Source organism: Adelges cooleyi, unplaced genomic scaffold (assembly GCF_023614345.1).
Source record: "Adelges cooleyi isolate 19-005CV unplaced genomic scaffold, UGA_ACOO_1.1 ACOO_flye_CR_arks_rails_tigmint_CR_PRNA_9, whole genome shotgun sequence".
Taxonomy (NCBI): domain Eukaryota; kingdom Metazoa; phylum Arthropoda; class Insecta; order Hemiptera; family Adelgidae; genus Adelges; species Adelges cooleyi.
The window spans coordinates 4,982,901-4,999,788 of NW_026096579.1; the positions used below are offsets into that span (position 1 = coordinate 4,982,901).

General features: G+C 33.7%; 1 protein-coding gene across 1 annotated transcript; it reads right to left on the reverse strand.

Annotated features, from left to right (window-relative positions):
• Nucleotides 1–2: 2 nt before the first annotated feature.
• Nucleotides 3–15,903, reverse strand: LOC126846612 (chondroitin sulfate synthase 1-like). Its single transcript, XM_050586256.1, has 6 exons — nt 14,752–15,903; nt 2,675–2,815; nt 2,397–2,586; nt 2,141–2,298; nt 1,869–2,070; nt 3–1,343 (listed from the first exon to the last, which is right to left on the reverse strand). The coding sequence occupies exons 1-6, from the start codon at nt 15,658–15,660 to the stop codon at nt 334–336; spliced, it is 2,610 nt and encodes an 869-aa protein (XP_050442213.1). The 5' UTR covers nt 15,661–15,903; the 3' UTR covers nt 3–333.
• Nucleotides 15,904–16,888: the final 985 nt, after the last annotated feature.

Genomic DNA, 16,888 nt, shown 5'->3' on the forward strand with positions numbered 1-16,888 from the left:
TTATTTTATTATTATTAATATTTTTAGATATAAATATATCAGTCACAATAAAAGTTCATTGAATAACAATATTAAGTCTAACACATGGAACAAGTTACATTTTATACGCTTGGCTTAATATGTTGATCGACTTGAGATCATTATCCTTTAACTATTTTATTTACAATTTTAAAATTTAACAATTAAAATAAATATAAGTAGATAACCAAAGGTATAAAAAAATAACGTCATCAACTTCCTCATATTATATTATTATCACGGCAATAATGATTATTATAGTTCTAAACATTTTAACTTAGTACAGATTTAAGGTAGTAACTATAGTGTATTATGTCATCTAATTGGCACAGCTTTTATTGACTTGTTGATCTGTTCGTTGACGAAACGATGGAATTTATCTTTGTTTTTGTAAATGGTATTGGCCAGTTGGTCGACGTTGCCGTAAGTCTCAAAACGGGTGTTTTTGCACATTTGAGCTTGTTGTTGGGACAACTTGGAATCGCATTCGACCGCGTGGAACACGTGCACCAGATCCGGGTCGGCCACTCGCATGATTATGTCGGGATTTCGCTTGACGAACTTCTCGAACAAGTCCACGTCTTCTTTGCCCCAGCCGCGAATGGAAGTGTCGAAGTTGCCGACAGATACCAAGTCGGACTTGTACACGCTGACTATACCGTAGCCGTATTGTCTCCAGTAACCGCTGTCCTGGTTGATGAGGAAGTGATTGGGGGACACAGACTGGCCGTACACGACAACCGGGTCGAACTCGCTGTACACGATGGGGAAGTACACGGACCGATTGCGGACGGTGTTCAACCGTATCCTGTTGAGCATGGCGTTCGTCCAGAGCATGTCGACGTCGACGAAGAACAGCAGGTCTTCGGGCGGCCCAATCCGACTGGAGCCCAAATCCAGAGCCAGCGCCCGCGCGAACGAGTCCTCGAGGTCGGGCAACACTTTCACCCGGGCAGTCGGGTACTTGGCCTTTGTGGCGTCCACCGCGGCCAAGGCCTGGTTCAACGTGGCCTGCCCGAACGGCACTATGGTGAGGGTCACGCGCTCGTCGTTGGCCAAACAAACGGACTCGTAGTTGTCCATGAACCGGACGAACGTCGAGTTGCGGTTGAACAACGGCAAGACGAAGTTGACGGTCTTCAACCGCACCTGGTCCAAGGAGTGCTTCATGTTCTCCACCGGCTGGCCGTCGACGCCCAACAGACCGTTGTCTAAAATATCTTTGACCGGCACTGCACTTTCTTCGTTGCCCATTTCGTACACACTTTCCTCTTGCAGCTTTTGCTTTATTTCAACGCCGTCCATTACTTCCCGTATCTCGAAATCTATAATAATAAACGACAATGTGTAAGCAACACAGTCAGTGATACAGTTAATTTCGAAATAGGCACTCTAGGCAAGTGTTTATGACATTTGATTTTAAAGCTCAGTCCAAGAACTCGGGTTAGGCTAGGCATTGTATCGGCATGAGTATTACAGACTGTGCTTTAAGACATATTTATAGCCTAACTATAAAACATAATTTATTTTTAAATTCGTCTATATTTTTTCTCTATACTATTATTTGCTTTATTTCCAAAAAATTGTAAACATGCATTCTGTATAGTATAGCCATGAAGCACATTCAAGTTATAATATCTACTGTCGGGGATTTAAGGGGAAGGCATATTTCAGTATAATTTATTTCATACGAGTCATAGCTATTTTGGGAGAAGGGGGAGTGAGGAATCACAAAAATGGATTAAAGCTATAATGTGACGGTATAAGATGACGAGGGGAGACCAAGGCCCCGTTTGTCGTCTGGTCTCTACACGCGTCCAATTCAGATTATTAATAAGTGTGGTATTTACTCGTAAACTGCTGCTGGAGGTAGGCGTGTCTCCTCACGGGTACTGTCATCTTTTTTCCTCTGTATTTTTTGTACATCAAAAGCATGTCCAGAACGTAATCGACCCCGTACAATGGATTGACCCGATGATAGCCGTAGAAGATCTCCTTGAATTCGATCACTCTACCCCTCTGTTTGGAAAACTTGTTGATTATGTCCATGACCTAAGAGTGTAAAAGCAACACCGGTTGGTTAGGTACGTTCGTTTTCAAAAAGGCCGCATCGTTCGCTTACCTCTCGCACTACGTCATCCAGACCTTCCTTTGCGTACGACTCGATCCTCCGTCGCGGGTTTGAATCCGTGTCCGAAAACCACGATTTCGAAATGAAGTCCCACTTGATAACGTCTACTATTCTACGCGGTCTAAACTTGTTCAGTCCCGGAGGCCAACCTGTGAAACGGGCGAATGACAACCAAAAGCATGACATATTATGAAAGAGGGCCAATAGAGCACTTCACAGAGAGTTGTCCCACTGGATCTATACCTACCTAATAGATCCGGATCGCCCAAGTAGTTAGGACTTCCCGGTTTGGCATTGAACAGCTTCGAGTTATTAGTCAACATGAACTCGTTGGACGGCTGACGTTGAGGTTGGTGTCTACTCAGCTGTTCGATCATGGCACGGATGTCTCTATGCAATAAAATCTTTTTCTGCTGTATATCTTGCAATTTCAGTCCCTGTAAAATCAAACATTTAAATGTTATTTTTCATGTTATGTTTAAGTGCTCACAATGAAATGCTATATATAACATGATCGTTACACACTTTCATATAGTTGTGTATTCTGTACATGTGACTGTGTTGTTTGATGGGATGAAGCGTTATTGCACGGTGAACTTCCTTTTGCTTCAAATTGCCGGTAAATGCTTCGCGACCGCTTGAATTGTGATAGAATATAGTTTGCATCTAAACAAAACACAACAATATTACACCGATACATAATTGTTACAACAACTTAAAAGACATTTGATTAAAATATCATTATTTATAATTTGTTTTCAATTTTGACATAGACTTTTATTTGTAGCTTCAATGCAGAGCTCAAAAAGGTATTGGTATTTCTTTTTTTTTTTAAATGAATTGTTACATAAGCCTAACAATACGTTATTTTATTAAATATACAATTTTGCATTGAAAATACCATTATTCATAATTCATAAGTAGTATAATACATAGCTCAATGTAAAAATACTTTTTCAAAAAAACGTTTAGATAATATACCATTAATAAAAAAAAGGTGTTCTAAAGGCATCAACAAACAAAACAACAGCCGTTAAAAAATCTCTGTTCTGTCGTGTTAACCCAGTGAAGAATGAGCGAAGGCTTTAGCCATAGTATTATCTTGTAATAAAGAAAATAAGAACCGTATACCACCGAATTACCTACCTACTTCTAAATCTCATATTATTTATTATACTATAGTGTAATACATAGTAATACTCTATGTATATTAAACATACAACATACAAATTTTCAATAGTCCGAATATTTCTTTTGGCGGTTTACACAACATGAAAGTGCTATTTTATTGGAATGGTATAAATAAAAACTAAACCCGTATTCATAAACAGTCACCGCTAGACTTCTTCTTGTACATTATTATGAATTTCTATTATAGGTATTTGATTAAAAAAAACTTAAATTATTATAGGTAGATTATAGTTTTTGCCAGTTAAAGTTTTTATTCTTATTTGTTACAATATCAATTATCATAAAAATATTATCATTTAAATTTGAATCGCATTTTTAGAAATTTTTTTTTTAATTATTGGCTTTTCCAGTATTATAAATGATAGTTGGTATGTAATAATGACTGTTGAGTTAAAAACCAAAAGAAAAGACCAATATTAATTTCACTCGTGTAAGTTATAATAGACACTAAAATTCAATCAAGATAATAATAGATAAAACAAATCTTATTCAATGTACTATATTTATGCTGTAACTGGGCGAATAAGTCCCATTCCGGTTATTATAACTATTAAATATCAATAGGAGAATATTATACTTAGGAGTAGAATGTAGGGTGTATATTGCAGGAATGTGGGTTAAGATATAACCGCAATTATTGCGGCGCAATACCACAAACATTTTACCTGCAATAACGATAGATCCCAACAGCGGTTGAAGAGAAGAAGGGTATATCTTAAGAAGGATATCTTATTCTATATCATCCGTGAACGGTGAACTTTTTATTTTATTTCATATATTTTATCCCTTCGGCTATTTTGTCAACAAAAAATTACATGTTTCCATTAAAAAATTAATAAGGTTAATATTGTAAGGGTTTAAAGTAATATACTACAAAATCTAAAAAAAAAATTAATTTTTTTTCTATTTCAATTTTTATTTGTATGAAATGAGATTAAGTGTTGTGCTTATTATTAACCATATTTAAGAGAACATATTATAGGTGATTTGGCGTAATTTATGGAGAGATTAGATAAAAGGTAATGGTGGCTCGGAAAGGTAGAGAGTAAGGCCAAAAAAGAGATTGTTAGATAAATGTAATAATGTGATACAAGGATAGTAAAGTGTAGAAGATGCAAAATTGCGACACTGTTGAGTATAGGTTGAGGACTGGGAGAAGAGACAAGGGAGAAATATATTGTATAGACTTAACTTATTCATACATACATAATAAGTAATAATTATTAAATTGTTCAAAATTATGATTAAATAGATATAGGTGGTTGTTCTACACAATCAGTTTATAGTTTAAATGTTTAGTTAAAGTAACTATTTATTCTTTACTCCACATATACATTTATTGTATCCCTATATTAACGAAAATTAACTAAAACCAACTGTATATTTTTTTTCTACATACTAATGTTATTATACAAGACGGAAACGGGAAATGCTTATATTTTTTAATGTATTCAATAATAATTAAAATAATAACTGATTTTTTTTTAAGATTGCACTAATTGTGTTTCTGAATAACTCATATTTTGTATTAATTATGTTATTTTTTTTCGAACAGAAATAATAAAATCACAAACGATTCGGTTACTTCAATCATCAATGCAACATATTGAATAATATATGCTTATTTTTTCCGTCAATGTCGAATAACCATTAACTTTTTAAATGATACACTTAAGACACCAGAGTATTAAAATAAGTCCAATAATTTACTAATGATTTCTTATTTAACAATAACGTTAAAATCTTTAAAACAGATGGCCACTTTTTTGGGATGTTTCTTTTTATGTAGGTACTTAAATATTTGTAAATGTTTCATGTTTAAGCGTTGTTCTTAAAATCATGAGAAAAAGTATAAAACATTTTCTTAGCTAAATAAAGTAAATTGTCTAAATATATGTTTTTCATAATCGAGGTCAATGTTCTTTTTAAGATAATATCAACATTTTTTACGACGTTGGACAAATTCAATTCAGTACCTACTTCTGAAAATGAACGCTGGACACAAATTCCTAATAAATACCATGTTAACCGACACCGTTTATTGGGAGAACTTAAAACATATTGCTGATCTTACTATTGGTTAGTGGTGAAAAATATTTGCAATTGTAAATCGTTAATATTATTCTTTATAGTTCTTTTTATGTTGTTCATCGAATGGCAATTGATTTATTTAAGCAAAAATAAACCAAATTATGAATCAAGAATTTGGAAGGAACAAAAAATATATTAATATAATTTCATATTTATACATGTAAAAATATGTGTTCATTGTAGTGTCAAAACGTGATCAAAGCACAAACCGCATATTAAGGTTATTGTCGAACCCGTTGGACCATTCTCTTGTCTTGTCTGTGACAAATATGGAGATACTAATTCTTTTTTTTACTCAAGTCAACCGTTGCTTGTCTCAGATTGACGTGGAATAAATAACGATATAATATATTATTATATTATTTCGATAGCCAATAATGTTTTTTTTTTCGCCTTAAGGATTCATGAGGATTTTTTTTTGTTGTTCGACAGTTCTTAGAACGCCAACAATAATAATGTATTACCTACCTATATTATTAGTATTATATATATATATATATATATTTTTTTTTTAACAAAGCTATACCTACCTATCGGTAAATTATTAATTATGAGCTTTGTATTCATACATAAATTGTTCGTTATATTTTCGAGACATTCGCCCGACAAATAATACCAAATAATAAAAAAAAAAATTCATGATTCGTTTTTTTAGTAGAAGACGGAAAGAGCTGAAAACCGGTCTTCTTGATGGTATCGACCGCGTTAGGTTAGGTGACCTTGGCAGTAATATAGATATATAGGATATAGCTATATAATTTCTAAAGGTGTACTGCACTATACTCAAATATCTTGCTCTGTATATAAACTAACTACTATATATTATATATATTTATATGCAGTCTTATATATTACACACAGATGGTATATTATATCTACGTGACCGTCGGCGTCGCACGGCCGGACACCGTAGGTTAGTGACTTCCTTTGAGCGGGATTATTTTTATTATTATTATACATATATAGGTTTTATTTCTAGGCTATTGGAGCAAAATAGAAGCTCGCACGTACTAGCCGTTGCAAAATATCAGTGCAGAAAATAATGAAAGGGTTCGTATAGAAATTGCGAATCCTTTTATGTGTTTTTAACGACTGACGCCTGAAAAAATATAATATCATTATTATACTATCAAAAAATGAGTTGAGTACGCAGTTAAAAGTTGTTATAAAAAACACATTTGCGGAAAAAAACTCATACAGATTAAATTTAGTAACTGTCATTTCTTTACTTTAAGTTTAAATAGTTTTTTTTTCAAAATCTCCCACGTAAGTATGTAGCAAATTTTCTTACCCTTATATTTTTTAATATTAGAAATAGTTGCGAAATTGACCGTTAGCGCTCTCTCCTCAGTCCACTCCCAAAGTACTTTTGCGATATTATGCTTTGCGTTCGCCAAAGAGAGAGAGAGAGAGATATTATACTATTATTATAGCGGTCTATTAACCGTTAACGTTCTTCTCGTTTCGATTGACCAATGACCGCTCAGCACTGTCACTATCAGCTGCCTACCTACGTGTGGAATTGGCTGTAAAATAATATCAATTAGCATGTGAGCAGCGGCCGTTGTTAAAGTGTACGATTTTTTAGGTGTGTCAAATCATCGTCATCGCTGTTGGTTTTCATAAAAAAAAATAACATTATCTTCTTCTCTTCGTCGCATTTGCAATCTGATTTAAGAGCAATTAATATTTAGTATTGCACATTAGTTATGATATTGGTGTGTTGACTAGTTTTTTTTTTTTGAGGCGGTGACAATATACGGTGATTAACGACAAGCGCACGTCTTCCGAACGTTATTTCAGCTGTACATAGTACCTACTATATAAAAAAAATTACAAACGATTACACACCGTGTAGCGAGTAGTTAAAGAAAAATATGTAAATTAATAGGTGCGATTATGCGGCCTGACACGTTTGTCCGAAGGACGACGTAGGGTTTTCCTCCTGAGTGCAAACTAGGCATTATGTGTGTCATTAAAAAAAATAATAAAAACAATTCGCCCAGTCATTTAATGTCGGTTAAAATTAAATAAAAAAACACATTGTACCTACCGGTCATTCACAATAAATAAAGTATCCGTAAGTTTAACACAATACTTTAGTGAGCGGCTGCTATGATACTATGTAAATCAGTAAATGGGGTATCCGTTTCGATTTCCAGCGTTCCACAAGGTTGCATATGACTTATGTATTGGTTGCCTATTTTTGTTATTACAATGGCTGATCACCCCAAGAACGGTAAGGACATAGTGATGACTGATTATAGGTTAACAATGTGCTAATATTTTTTTGAGCGAGTGGTCTTAAGAAATAATCTTGAGTGAGCCGCAAGGTTATAATAAATACAATGCGATAACCAAAAACATAATTTATTCATTTTAAATTGCATTAAATTGTCATACTTTAATAGGACATGTTTCGTGGCATGCCGTATTGAAAATAATATAATACACTTTTGCAAAGGCTTCCGAGTCGAAGTTTTCATAAAATTGCATTATTCTATACCCAAAATACGACAAAATCTAGGACAAAAATCATTGACTAATTGAAACTTTCTTAAAGTATTCCTTATTAAAAATTATAAAAAAAATCTTGAAGTAATTAGATAATTCGATTTATATTGTGCCCTAATAAACCGTGGCATAATTAATTTTTTTCAAGCATAAACAATTGTTTATGATTTTTGATTATTCTCATTATTATTAAATATTGAAGGTTCAATACTCTTCTTGGTGCCAATTGTTTTTGTTGCGTTATAAAGTGTTGAATAATCATTTCCCACGATCTATTATAATTTTAATTCTAATTCTAAATGCTTATGAAATTAAACTCGTGAGTTTATGTAATGTTGCCCTAGAAAAAACACACTCTTTTATATTCATTTAAACAGGCGCAATTCATTTTATTAAAAAATAACCATGATGTTTTAATAATACAAAAACAGCATAAAGCATTAAAGTTATTTCAGAATGCATTTCAAAAAAAATAACTATTGGGACTAATTCAAATAATCCTACATAGACTATTATCTCAAACATTACATTTTTAGTAGAAGTAGAAAGACATACCTAATACTCATCGCACTTCTTCACATCACACTAACTAAAATTCTACTGTTTAAATTATTGTAAAACTTAATAAGTGTTAATACAAATGATTAACACTATACAACCGAATCGATCAAGGATTATGACGGTATTAAAAGTCAAACTAGAATTTCAACTTTTCGACTCAAGTTAACCGCGTTAAAGGCGTCATTTGTAATAAAGTTTATACAAAAATATTAATTTAGCGATTTATTTGTCCCCTTATATAATGTATAATATTACAACATAATCATTTAACACGACTAAGTACTTTTATTTAAACCAGAAAAACTTTTGGACGAGTTCTTCGACTTGGTAATTAAGACGTGTTCACCAAGTTATATTACTTAAATATGAACTCCATTAATTATAAGTTATAATTATTAGATACATTTTTACGCTTTTGGAAGTAACCAATATTTTTTTTTATTAGAATTAATACTACTGATGCAATAAATACAATTATCCACAACATGTTCGTATAAATAACCACTGTGATCAAATAAATAATAATAGGAAATGCGCATATAATAATACTATCTAACACTAATAATTCAATAGTCACATCACGAATACATGGAAATCACGAGTCTATCGTAGGCGTTATTTCTATATGCCTGATACACCTGTAACTAAAATCTATATATTATAAGAATATTATTATAGTAATATAATAATAATAATTATAATAATATATATTATTATTTATATATTAAAACAATAATAATGTGTAATAATAATATAATACCTGTACGAGGGCAATCGCCAACCAATGTCGGTTATCGATTAGTATTGCTTTTATAAATATTACTTCTAAGAAAAAAATTTCTCGAGATATAGCCTCGGTGCATAGAATTTGACGGTCAAATATGCAACGATCATTGCGGTCTTGTCAACGCGGTGCATTGGTGTTTAAATTTAGAACAATTTAGAAATTGACAGCCACCCAATTCGTCTTACCTCGTCCATTGAGCCAAGACTACCTTCGTCCCCCATAAATACTAAAAAGTATTTACTATGTTTTTTTCTTTTTTTACATAGGACGACAATATTTATTAATTTATTGAATTAAACAATTGAAAAATGTTGAACAGTGGCTAAAAAAAATCGGCAAAAAAATAACATGATAGCAATGTGTCATGCATATGCTCAATTGATGCAACTCATTGTTCGCAGAGCGTTCGATATCCATCGAGTAATGACCCAGATGTTCAATCAAAAACCGTTACACGGTCCTTTATGTCGAATCCGAAGATTATTACCATTACAAGTTGCAAACACACAATGGGTATTTATAATAATTATATTTATAATATTATTGTATGTCTGCTACTTGAAAAGGGAGTGCCGGTTATTCGTCTGCGAACCGTTAAGAAATGACAGTTGATTTGTGAATCAACTACCTATATGCAAGCCAATTTTCGGATATTCTCATAGATCAAGAGCCTACCCGAGTGATAAACCCTAAAAAAAAACAAAATCTCTAAGGATCATTAATCATTGATTAATGTTTAGTCATTATCCGTGCAGTGTGTCGCAACGTCGCGTCTTGATCTTTTCTGAGACTCTTAAAAACACATGGGACACATGTGCCGGTTGTTAGTCGACGCGGTGTCCCTTTTACAAACATCATATTATTTTATATTTAGATACTTGTACCGTGTGAAAAAAAATGGAACCGATTTTTAAATGTCATACTTCTTACTTAAGTTTTGTTTTCGGTCTGCTGAGATAGAGCCGTACACGACTAAAGGTTTGGAAAAATAATAATCACAAATCACAATTGGAAAAGAAACACATGCGGTCAGCACGTGTCTACATAGAATTCGACACGCGGTGAGTTATGCTTGCTCTAGGCAATGATCTAACAGCTGTAGGTAGTAGAAGCGCCGTGCCGTCGTGGTTTATTAAATGGCGAGGGCAATAGCCCTCTGAGTCAACTGATTGCCCAAGTCACTTAAAAAAGTCAAACAAGAAATGGTCAACAGCTAAAGAAAAAAAAACATGTTTCGATACAGCTGTTTTTAGCTTCTATGGGGAGCTGAAAAGGTATATTACAATGGTGCTTTATTTTTGTGTCTGACGCAAGATTACTTTTTAAACATGTCTTCATACTACACACTAGTCTATTGATCAGAAATCCTACACCTATTATATTTTGGTAATGGATGAGGCCACAAGTAGATATCATTATATTTTGTAGTCCAGAGAACAATATTCGTCAAATGCTACTAAATACTAAGTAAAGCTAATCGCGAATAATAAAATAACATAGTTAGGTAAATTCGTGGAAATTTCAGGATATAATCCTATTTCCAATTGCCCACGCGCGCAGTGAGTCATATTATGTTATAAACCAAAATTTCCAGTATTATATATTAAGTATACTGCACGCCATTAATGTATTACAACGTTTTTTAGAAAAAATGTTCTACAATTTAAGCTGGCCCTCTTAAAAAATTATTAAATACATTATCGATAAAACCATCGACCATGTATCCATGTATTATTACAGAAAAAAGTGAATAAGAATTTTCTCTCTCTCTCTCTCTGCACGAGTCTGGTCAACTACGGACAACCAGTCTTACCAGCAATTAATGTAATGGCTCAAGATTTATACATTCGGGTGTTCACTGACATAAGTACAAAGTATAATATGAATAATGTATTTTTCTATTAGCTCTTTTCAATAACTCGGTAAATCTTGTAATCTCAATTCTCAGCGCTATGGTCTCGTATAGTGTCCTTCCTCGTAATATTTACTGGTCTCATTTGTGAGACTTTCCGCGTTTCGTTTAAGTTCACTGAACGATTCGCATACACAATTTGAACGCACACGTGTGCATGTGTTATGATTACGATACGTATTGAATTTCATTAATCATATGAATCAGCGATGAGGACGCTCGCCAATAAAATTAACACCAGAGTACTTAAATAAATAAATGGTTAAATTACAAACGTGACAATATTACAGTGTGATTTCTATCGCGCCAGCAGTGTATTATAGCTATAAAAAAAACAACATTTTATAACATTTCACACGTGCTATACCGACGCTTGAGCCTTGAATTATACTATCCATTTCATTACTATTATAACGATTATCTATAATAAACAAATCACGCTTTAATAATTAGTATACAATTGACAATTTTTTTTTTAGTAGGGAAAATATATGTATATAAATGATATAATAAATAGGTATGGTAAATATTTGATTAAATAAATTCGTTTTAATCGAAAAAATTAGAAAAAATGGTAAACGGAAAGAAATATTCATAATTATCAACACATTAACCATTTTGTACACAATTACATTTTGGGAGATTCACTAAATCCATAGGTATGTGCCAAGCAAACCGAAACGGAACAGTTGAAAGGATAACTTTAAATGCTACACAAAGGTCGAACCGTCGAGGAACCTGACAGGCAAGACAAAGCGTTCAAGATCCTGGAAACAGAAGCTGGCACAACACACTCGCCCGCCTTTGTGCTGAATTCACAAATTGTGGTTTTCACGGAGACAACGAAACTCCTTAATGCAACGCATTTTTTTCCAGACAACTTTTAAAAACTGCTGATTCACTCATAATAACAGTTAAAATTGAATAACATAAATATATCATGTAGACATTTCGTGTTGGTTATACAACTTATATTATCATATAACAATCAGTCGAGAAAGATAATAATTTATCGAATGCTTGTCTTTTTAATTTTAAACTAACCTGTAGATTACTTTTACTCAATTCACATATTTATTAAAACAAATGTCTTAATATTTAGATATTTAAATTTAATATAATATATGTATAAAAAAATATAGATAATAAAAACAATAATTAGAGGAACACGATGGTTTGTACCGATGTTTTTAAACTTACAGTGTTAGGCAAGTTATAAGACATAAATATAATGCAGCTTTTTTATGTCTGATAGTATACCCGCCCTAGGAAAACTTAACAAAAAACCTTAAAAATATGAATAAGTTATAGTTATAAGTTTCTTCTAGTGCGAATAATATGGATACTTATTATTTCTCTTTGTATGGGCGCAATTTTGGAATTAATATTTGAAAATTAGCATAGAGACTAAATCCATTAAAAATAAAATGTAGCGGGACATTTTAAAGTTGGTTTTTACGTTATGTAACGAGCAAGCATTTTGGTTTTAAGAGAGCACTTAAAACAAATTATAAGGTATAAACCACAATATTAGTGTTGCTTAATTTTTTTCTAGTAGATACCAATTAGACATATTTGTTTTTAAATTTAGAAGGTCTAAAATATTCTTATATTTTCTAGATGCACATGTTCTATTAGAACTTTGTGAGGTAACGCATGTGCTTAAGTAAAGTAAGTTTAACTTATTAGAGCAGTAAATTTGTTTTTATTTTTACATCATTTTTTAGAATATAATATGTACATAATTTTCCGTATAAAATCGGATAAAATTTTCATTTGACTACTACAGCCTATTCACTTTATTGTTTTATGAATTAATTTTTTTATTTATTTAGTGAGAATTACTATACAATATAAAATATACTTTTTACAACATTTTTATCTATTATTTCCTTTTTACGTGACATAAGATCATAAAAAATATTTATGGTATAATGACCATATTTTTATAGTAAAAAAAAGATTTAATCGTTGTTTAACGCTTCAATATCAATTTACAGCTTATGAACAACAATTTGGACTTTAATTTATATCAGAGCAGTGTTAGGTATCTCGTTCAAGTAGATAGTGAAAACTTGTGATTTCGTTTATTGCCTTAGGTGGGTATTTTTATTTTCTAACGGTATAAGATATCAAAATAAGGCCGATTATAATTACCGATGCTACTTACGGTTATCAAATGACAACATTTAATGCGATGTATTTGTTGTTCGACCTTTGGATTTAAAGTAGGTAAATTCAATACTTGTGTTTTTTTTTTTTATAAATAAACTGGTAAATATTTAAACTAGGTATTGAGTACGCTACCCGCCTGTAATTTGTAGTGTGAAAACAAAGTTTGCGCGAACGAATACTGTAGAGGCTGTGATAGTAGTAAATTCAACAGTTCCCCGCCAGGTTAGCGATTACTTGGGGGAAAAAAAGTACTAAATTCCCCAAATTTCCATAGAAAAATAGAATAGAATATTGTCCATATATTACCCAAATTGGTGATTTTCCAACAGTTCCAAGGCACTTTGGTTTTGATTCGCTCAAAATTATTTTGATGAAACAAATTGCAACATTTTTCTATAAAAATGACGTCTATAACTCATAATGTACAATTTGTATATCTACTTTACTAAATTAATTATTTTGTGATTTTGCGTTCTGAGAAATCATTCCTTGTGAAGGCATTTTCGAAATCGAGTTCTTTCTATGCTCATTAACAGAAAAATTTGAATCCAATGGTTTGAAGCCAACTAAAACCATAATAGGTAAATGGTGATTTCAACAACTACTACTTATTATTTTGCAAAACCTACTAGGTAACATAAAGTCGGTTAAGTTAAATAATTTTTTAAAAGGAGGTTTTTTAGAAAATTTACTTTAAAGTTAAATATAATATTAACTATATAACTTACAATAATATATCTAAGTATATTATTTAATAATTATAATATATAAGAAGTCGATCAAACATTTTTGAGGCGTATATTGTATATACCTATACAAATGATGTGTACTTTATAATGACTTTTTGATTTTGCTAAAAATAAATATTTATATTATAACAACAATTTCTTTTTAATATTTTTATTGCTAATTTTTTCCATTACGTGCACAGAAAACATAAATTATTATTATCGTTTATTTTATAATCGTCATTCAGCTTAAAATTAAAGATTAAAGACTATGCTTTGATCAGATATATTATTAAACATTATTTTTATCATTGTAGCTGTTGTTGATGATGTTGATTACAACATTAGTCGTTAGCTTAGTTCGACTATGGTTACAAGAATCGTATTACATATCTGATAATATAACAAGGCATTAGTGTATACTAATAGTAGGTACTAGATAGTGCTGGGTCTATAGTACTTTTTTCAAACTTCAAATATAAGAATAACATCGAATACTACCGTGAGTCCTAATAATTATTAGTGATTTGCCGTTTGTAGCAAAATAAACTAAGAATAGTCGAATAAACTATGAATAGTATAAATTAACTATGAATAGGGTTAACTATGAATAGAATGCATAGATATGAGTATTGAATTTTACCTCGTAGGACCACGTACACGGGACACCGGCAAATTTTTGCACGCACCTGCCCAACTCGACGTCCTCGTGGGTAGTGAACAGGTTTTTCAGGCAATGTTTAATGTGCGGCACGACCCGGGACAGCGTCTCACGACTCATGATGACACCTGGGCCGCCCATGCAGAAGTTTTCGTCGTACTCGAGGCTGAGCAGCCCAAATTCCTCCTGGTTGCCGCGTCCAGCCTGTCCCATGAATACGGGCCGCCGGCTGTCAACCGACCTGAGCAGCGTCTCTAGCTTGTCGGGTCGCACGTACACATCGTCGTCGGCCCGCATGAACCATTCGTATTTGTCGCCGTAATTGTCCCACATGTGTTGCAACATGAGAAACGACTTCTTCTGCGGCGGATAAGAGTCGTCGACAGTGGCCAGCCGGACGAGCGGCAGGTCGGGCGCGTCGAGTGGCCGTACCGAAGTCTCCGAAGTGTAGAACAAAACGCGGCCTGGCACGCTCCTCGCCCAGGTACGGTGCACGGCTGCGGCCCTTGTGGACAGGTACTGGTTGGCGGTCAGCACCCCCACGAACAGCAACGTGGCCGGACGTCCGTCCGCGGACGACGTCGTGCCGTTGACGGTCCCACTATAGTCTTCGGCCGGCCACTGCACTGCGGCCACGGCGGCTTGGTCCAGCCGCTGGCCCGAGCCGCCGAATCCGCCACAGCCCGTATAGAGTCGTACGGTGGAGTCGCCCGATAAGAATCCAACGGTAAGGCCGACCAGAATGCCGGCTACCGTGTGGGCGACCCGCCGACGTGAAGCGGACGACTTCTTGCCACCGGTCTTGCTCGTCGCCGGCCTTTTCTTGGCGCGTTCGGCCGCCGGCAACTGCAGCAGCGGCCTAACGTCGGAAGTGCTATTGGCGTTGGCCATTGACGGCGGCGCATCGTCTTACGCCGCCAGTACACGCGCGAACCAACGGAAATACTTCTACGCGAATGTATTCAATAACAGTTATGGCCCGATGAATGTGCGAATTAATAACAAAAATATGACGTTCGTAACACAATAACGGCCACCGCCGACGTACAAAATGTTACTCGTTCGGATGGCACGAACACACTACCACCGGCCGCCGCAGACCGACGGTAACGATGACGACGACATACTCTCCGTCCTGGCGGCATCCACACTCTACGACTGGTTTTTCGTGCACCGTCGATCCCACTCGCCCGCCGGCTGCCGGCAATAATTTCGCTCCTCCGCCGTCGCATTTCGCGTGATAATAATAAATAGGTACAACAATATATATATATACAGGGTGATTTTTTATCGTAGGCCACTCAATATCTCACTGGGTTTAATTAATAATTTAATTTTTTTTTCATAGAGTTCTTATATAATGTGATCTCAATTTTCCACAAATTTGTATGTTCCTACCTCCCACCTAAACTGTTTATTTTTATATCAACTTTTGAAACTTAAATGGTAACGTTATAAGAGTATAAAAGTTAGGACAGGAGGGGTAGTGCGGCCGGGAAGTGCGCGAAATAATACTACACTCCACTTTTCCTAATTCCTCCTGCCCTAAACATGAAACTTAAATAACTTTAAAAATAGTGGTTAAAAACTGGTTATCAACCAGTCAAAACTTTTAGTAAAATATTCTTAAATTAAAAAGTTAATAAAATATACACGTTACCATCTCTTTCAAAAGTTGATATCAAAAAAACTAATTTGAGAGGGGGGTAAGGAACATAAAAATTTGTGGAAATTTTAGATAAAACTATATAAAAATTCTATGAAAAAAAAAATCAATTATTAATTAAATCCAGTGAGATATTGAGTGGCCCACGATAAAAAATCACCCTGTATATATATAAATATACTTATTGTTGCCCTTCCATCGTCGCCCGTCTATTGTTGTCAAGATTTTATTATTATACGTGGTATCTCTTTATATACACTTAACATACGAACATAGTGCTTTAAATTGTACTATATAATTTTGCACAAGGGTATACTGTATACATAGGTATTAGGTAAGATAATAATTATGAATATTTATGATTACTGATTATATATCTATACCACTATAAATTATTTCTGGGCGAGCTGTAATTACTGATTAAATATAATAATTAGTAAGCGTATATAATAA

Excerpts from the sequence above, each read along its gene's own strand:
- LOC126846612 (XM_050586256.1), bottom strand. The coding sequence starts at position 15,660 with ATGGCCAACGCCAATAGCACTTCCGACGTTAGGCCGCTGCTGCAGTTG. Across the intron at positions 2,587-2,674 it reads GAATACACAACTATATGAAA|GGACTGAAATTGCAAGATAT; the intron begins GTGTGTAACGAT and ends TTGATTTTACAG. Across the intron at positions 2,299-2,396 it reads GGGCGATCCGGATCTATTAG|GTTGGCCTCCGGGACTGAAC; the intron begins GTAGGTATAGAT and ends CCCGTTTCACAG.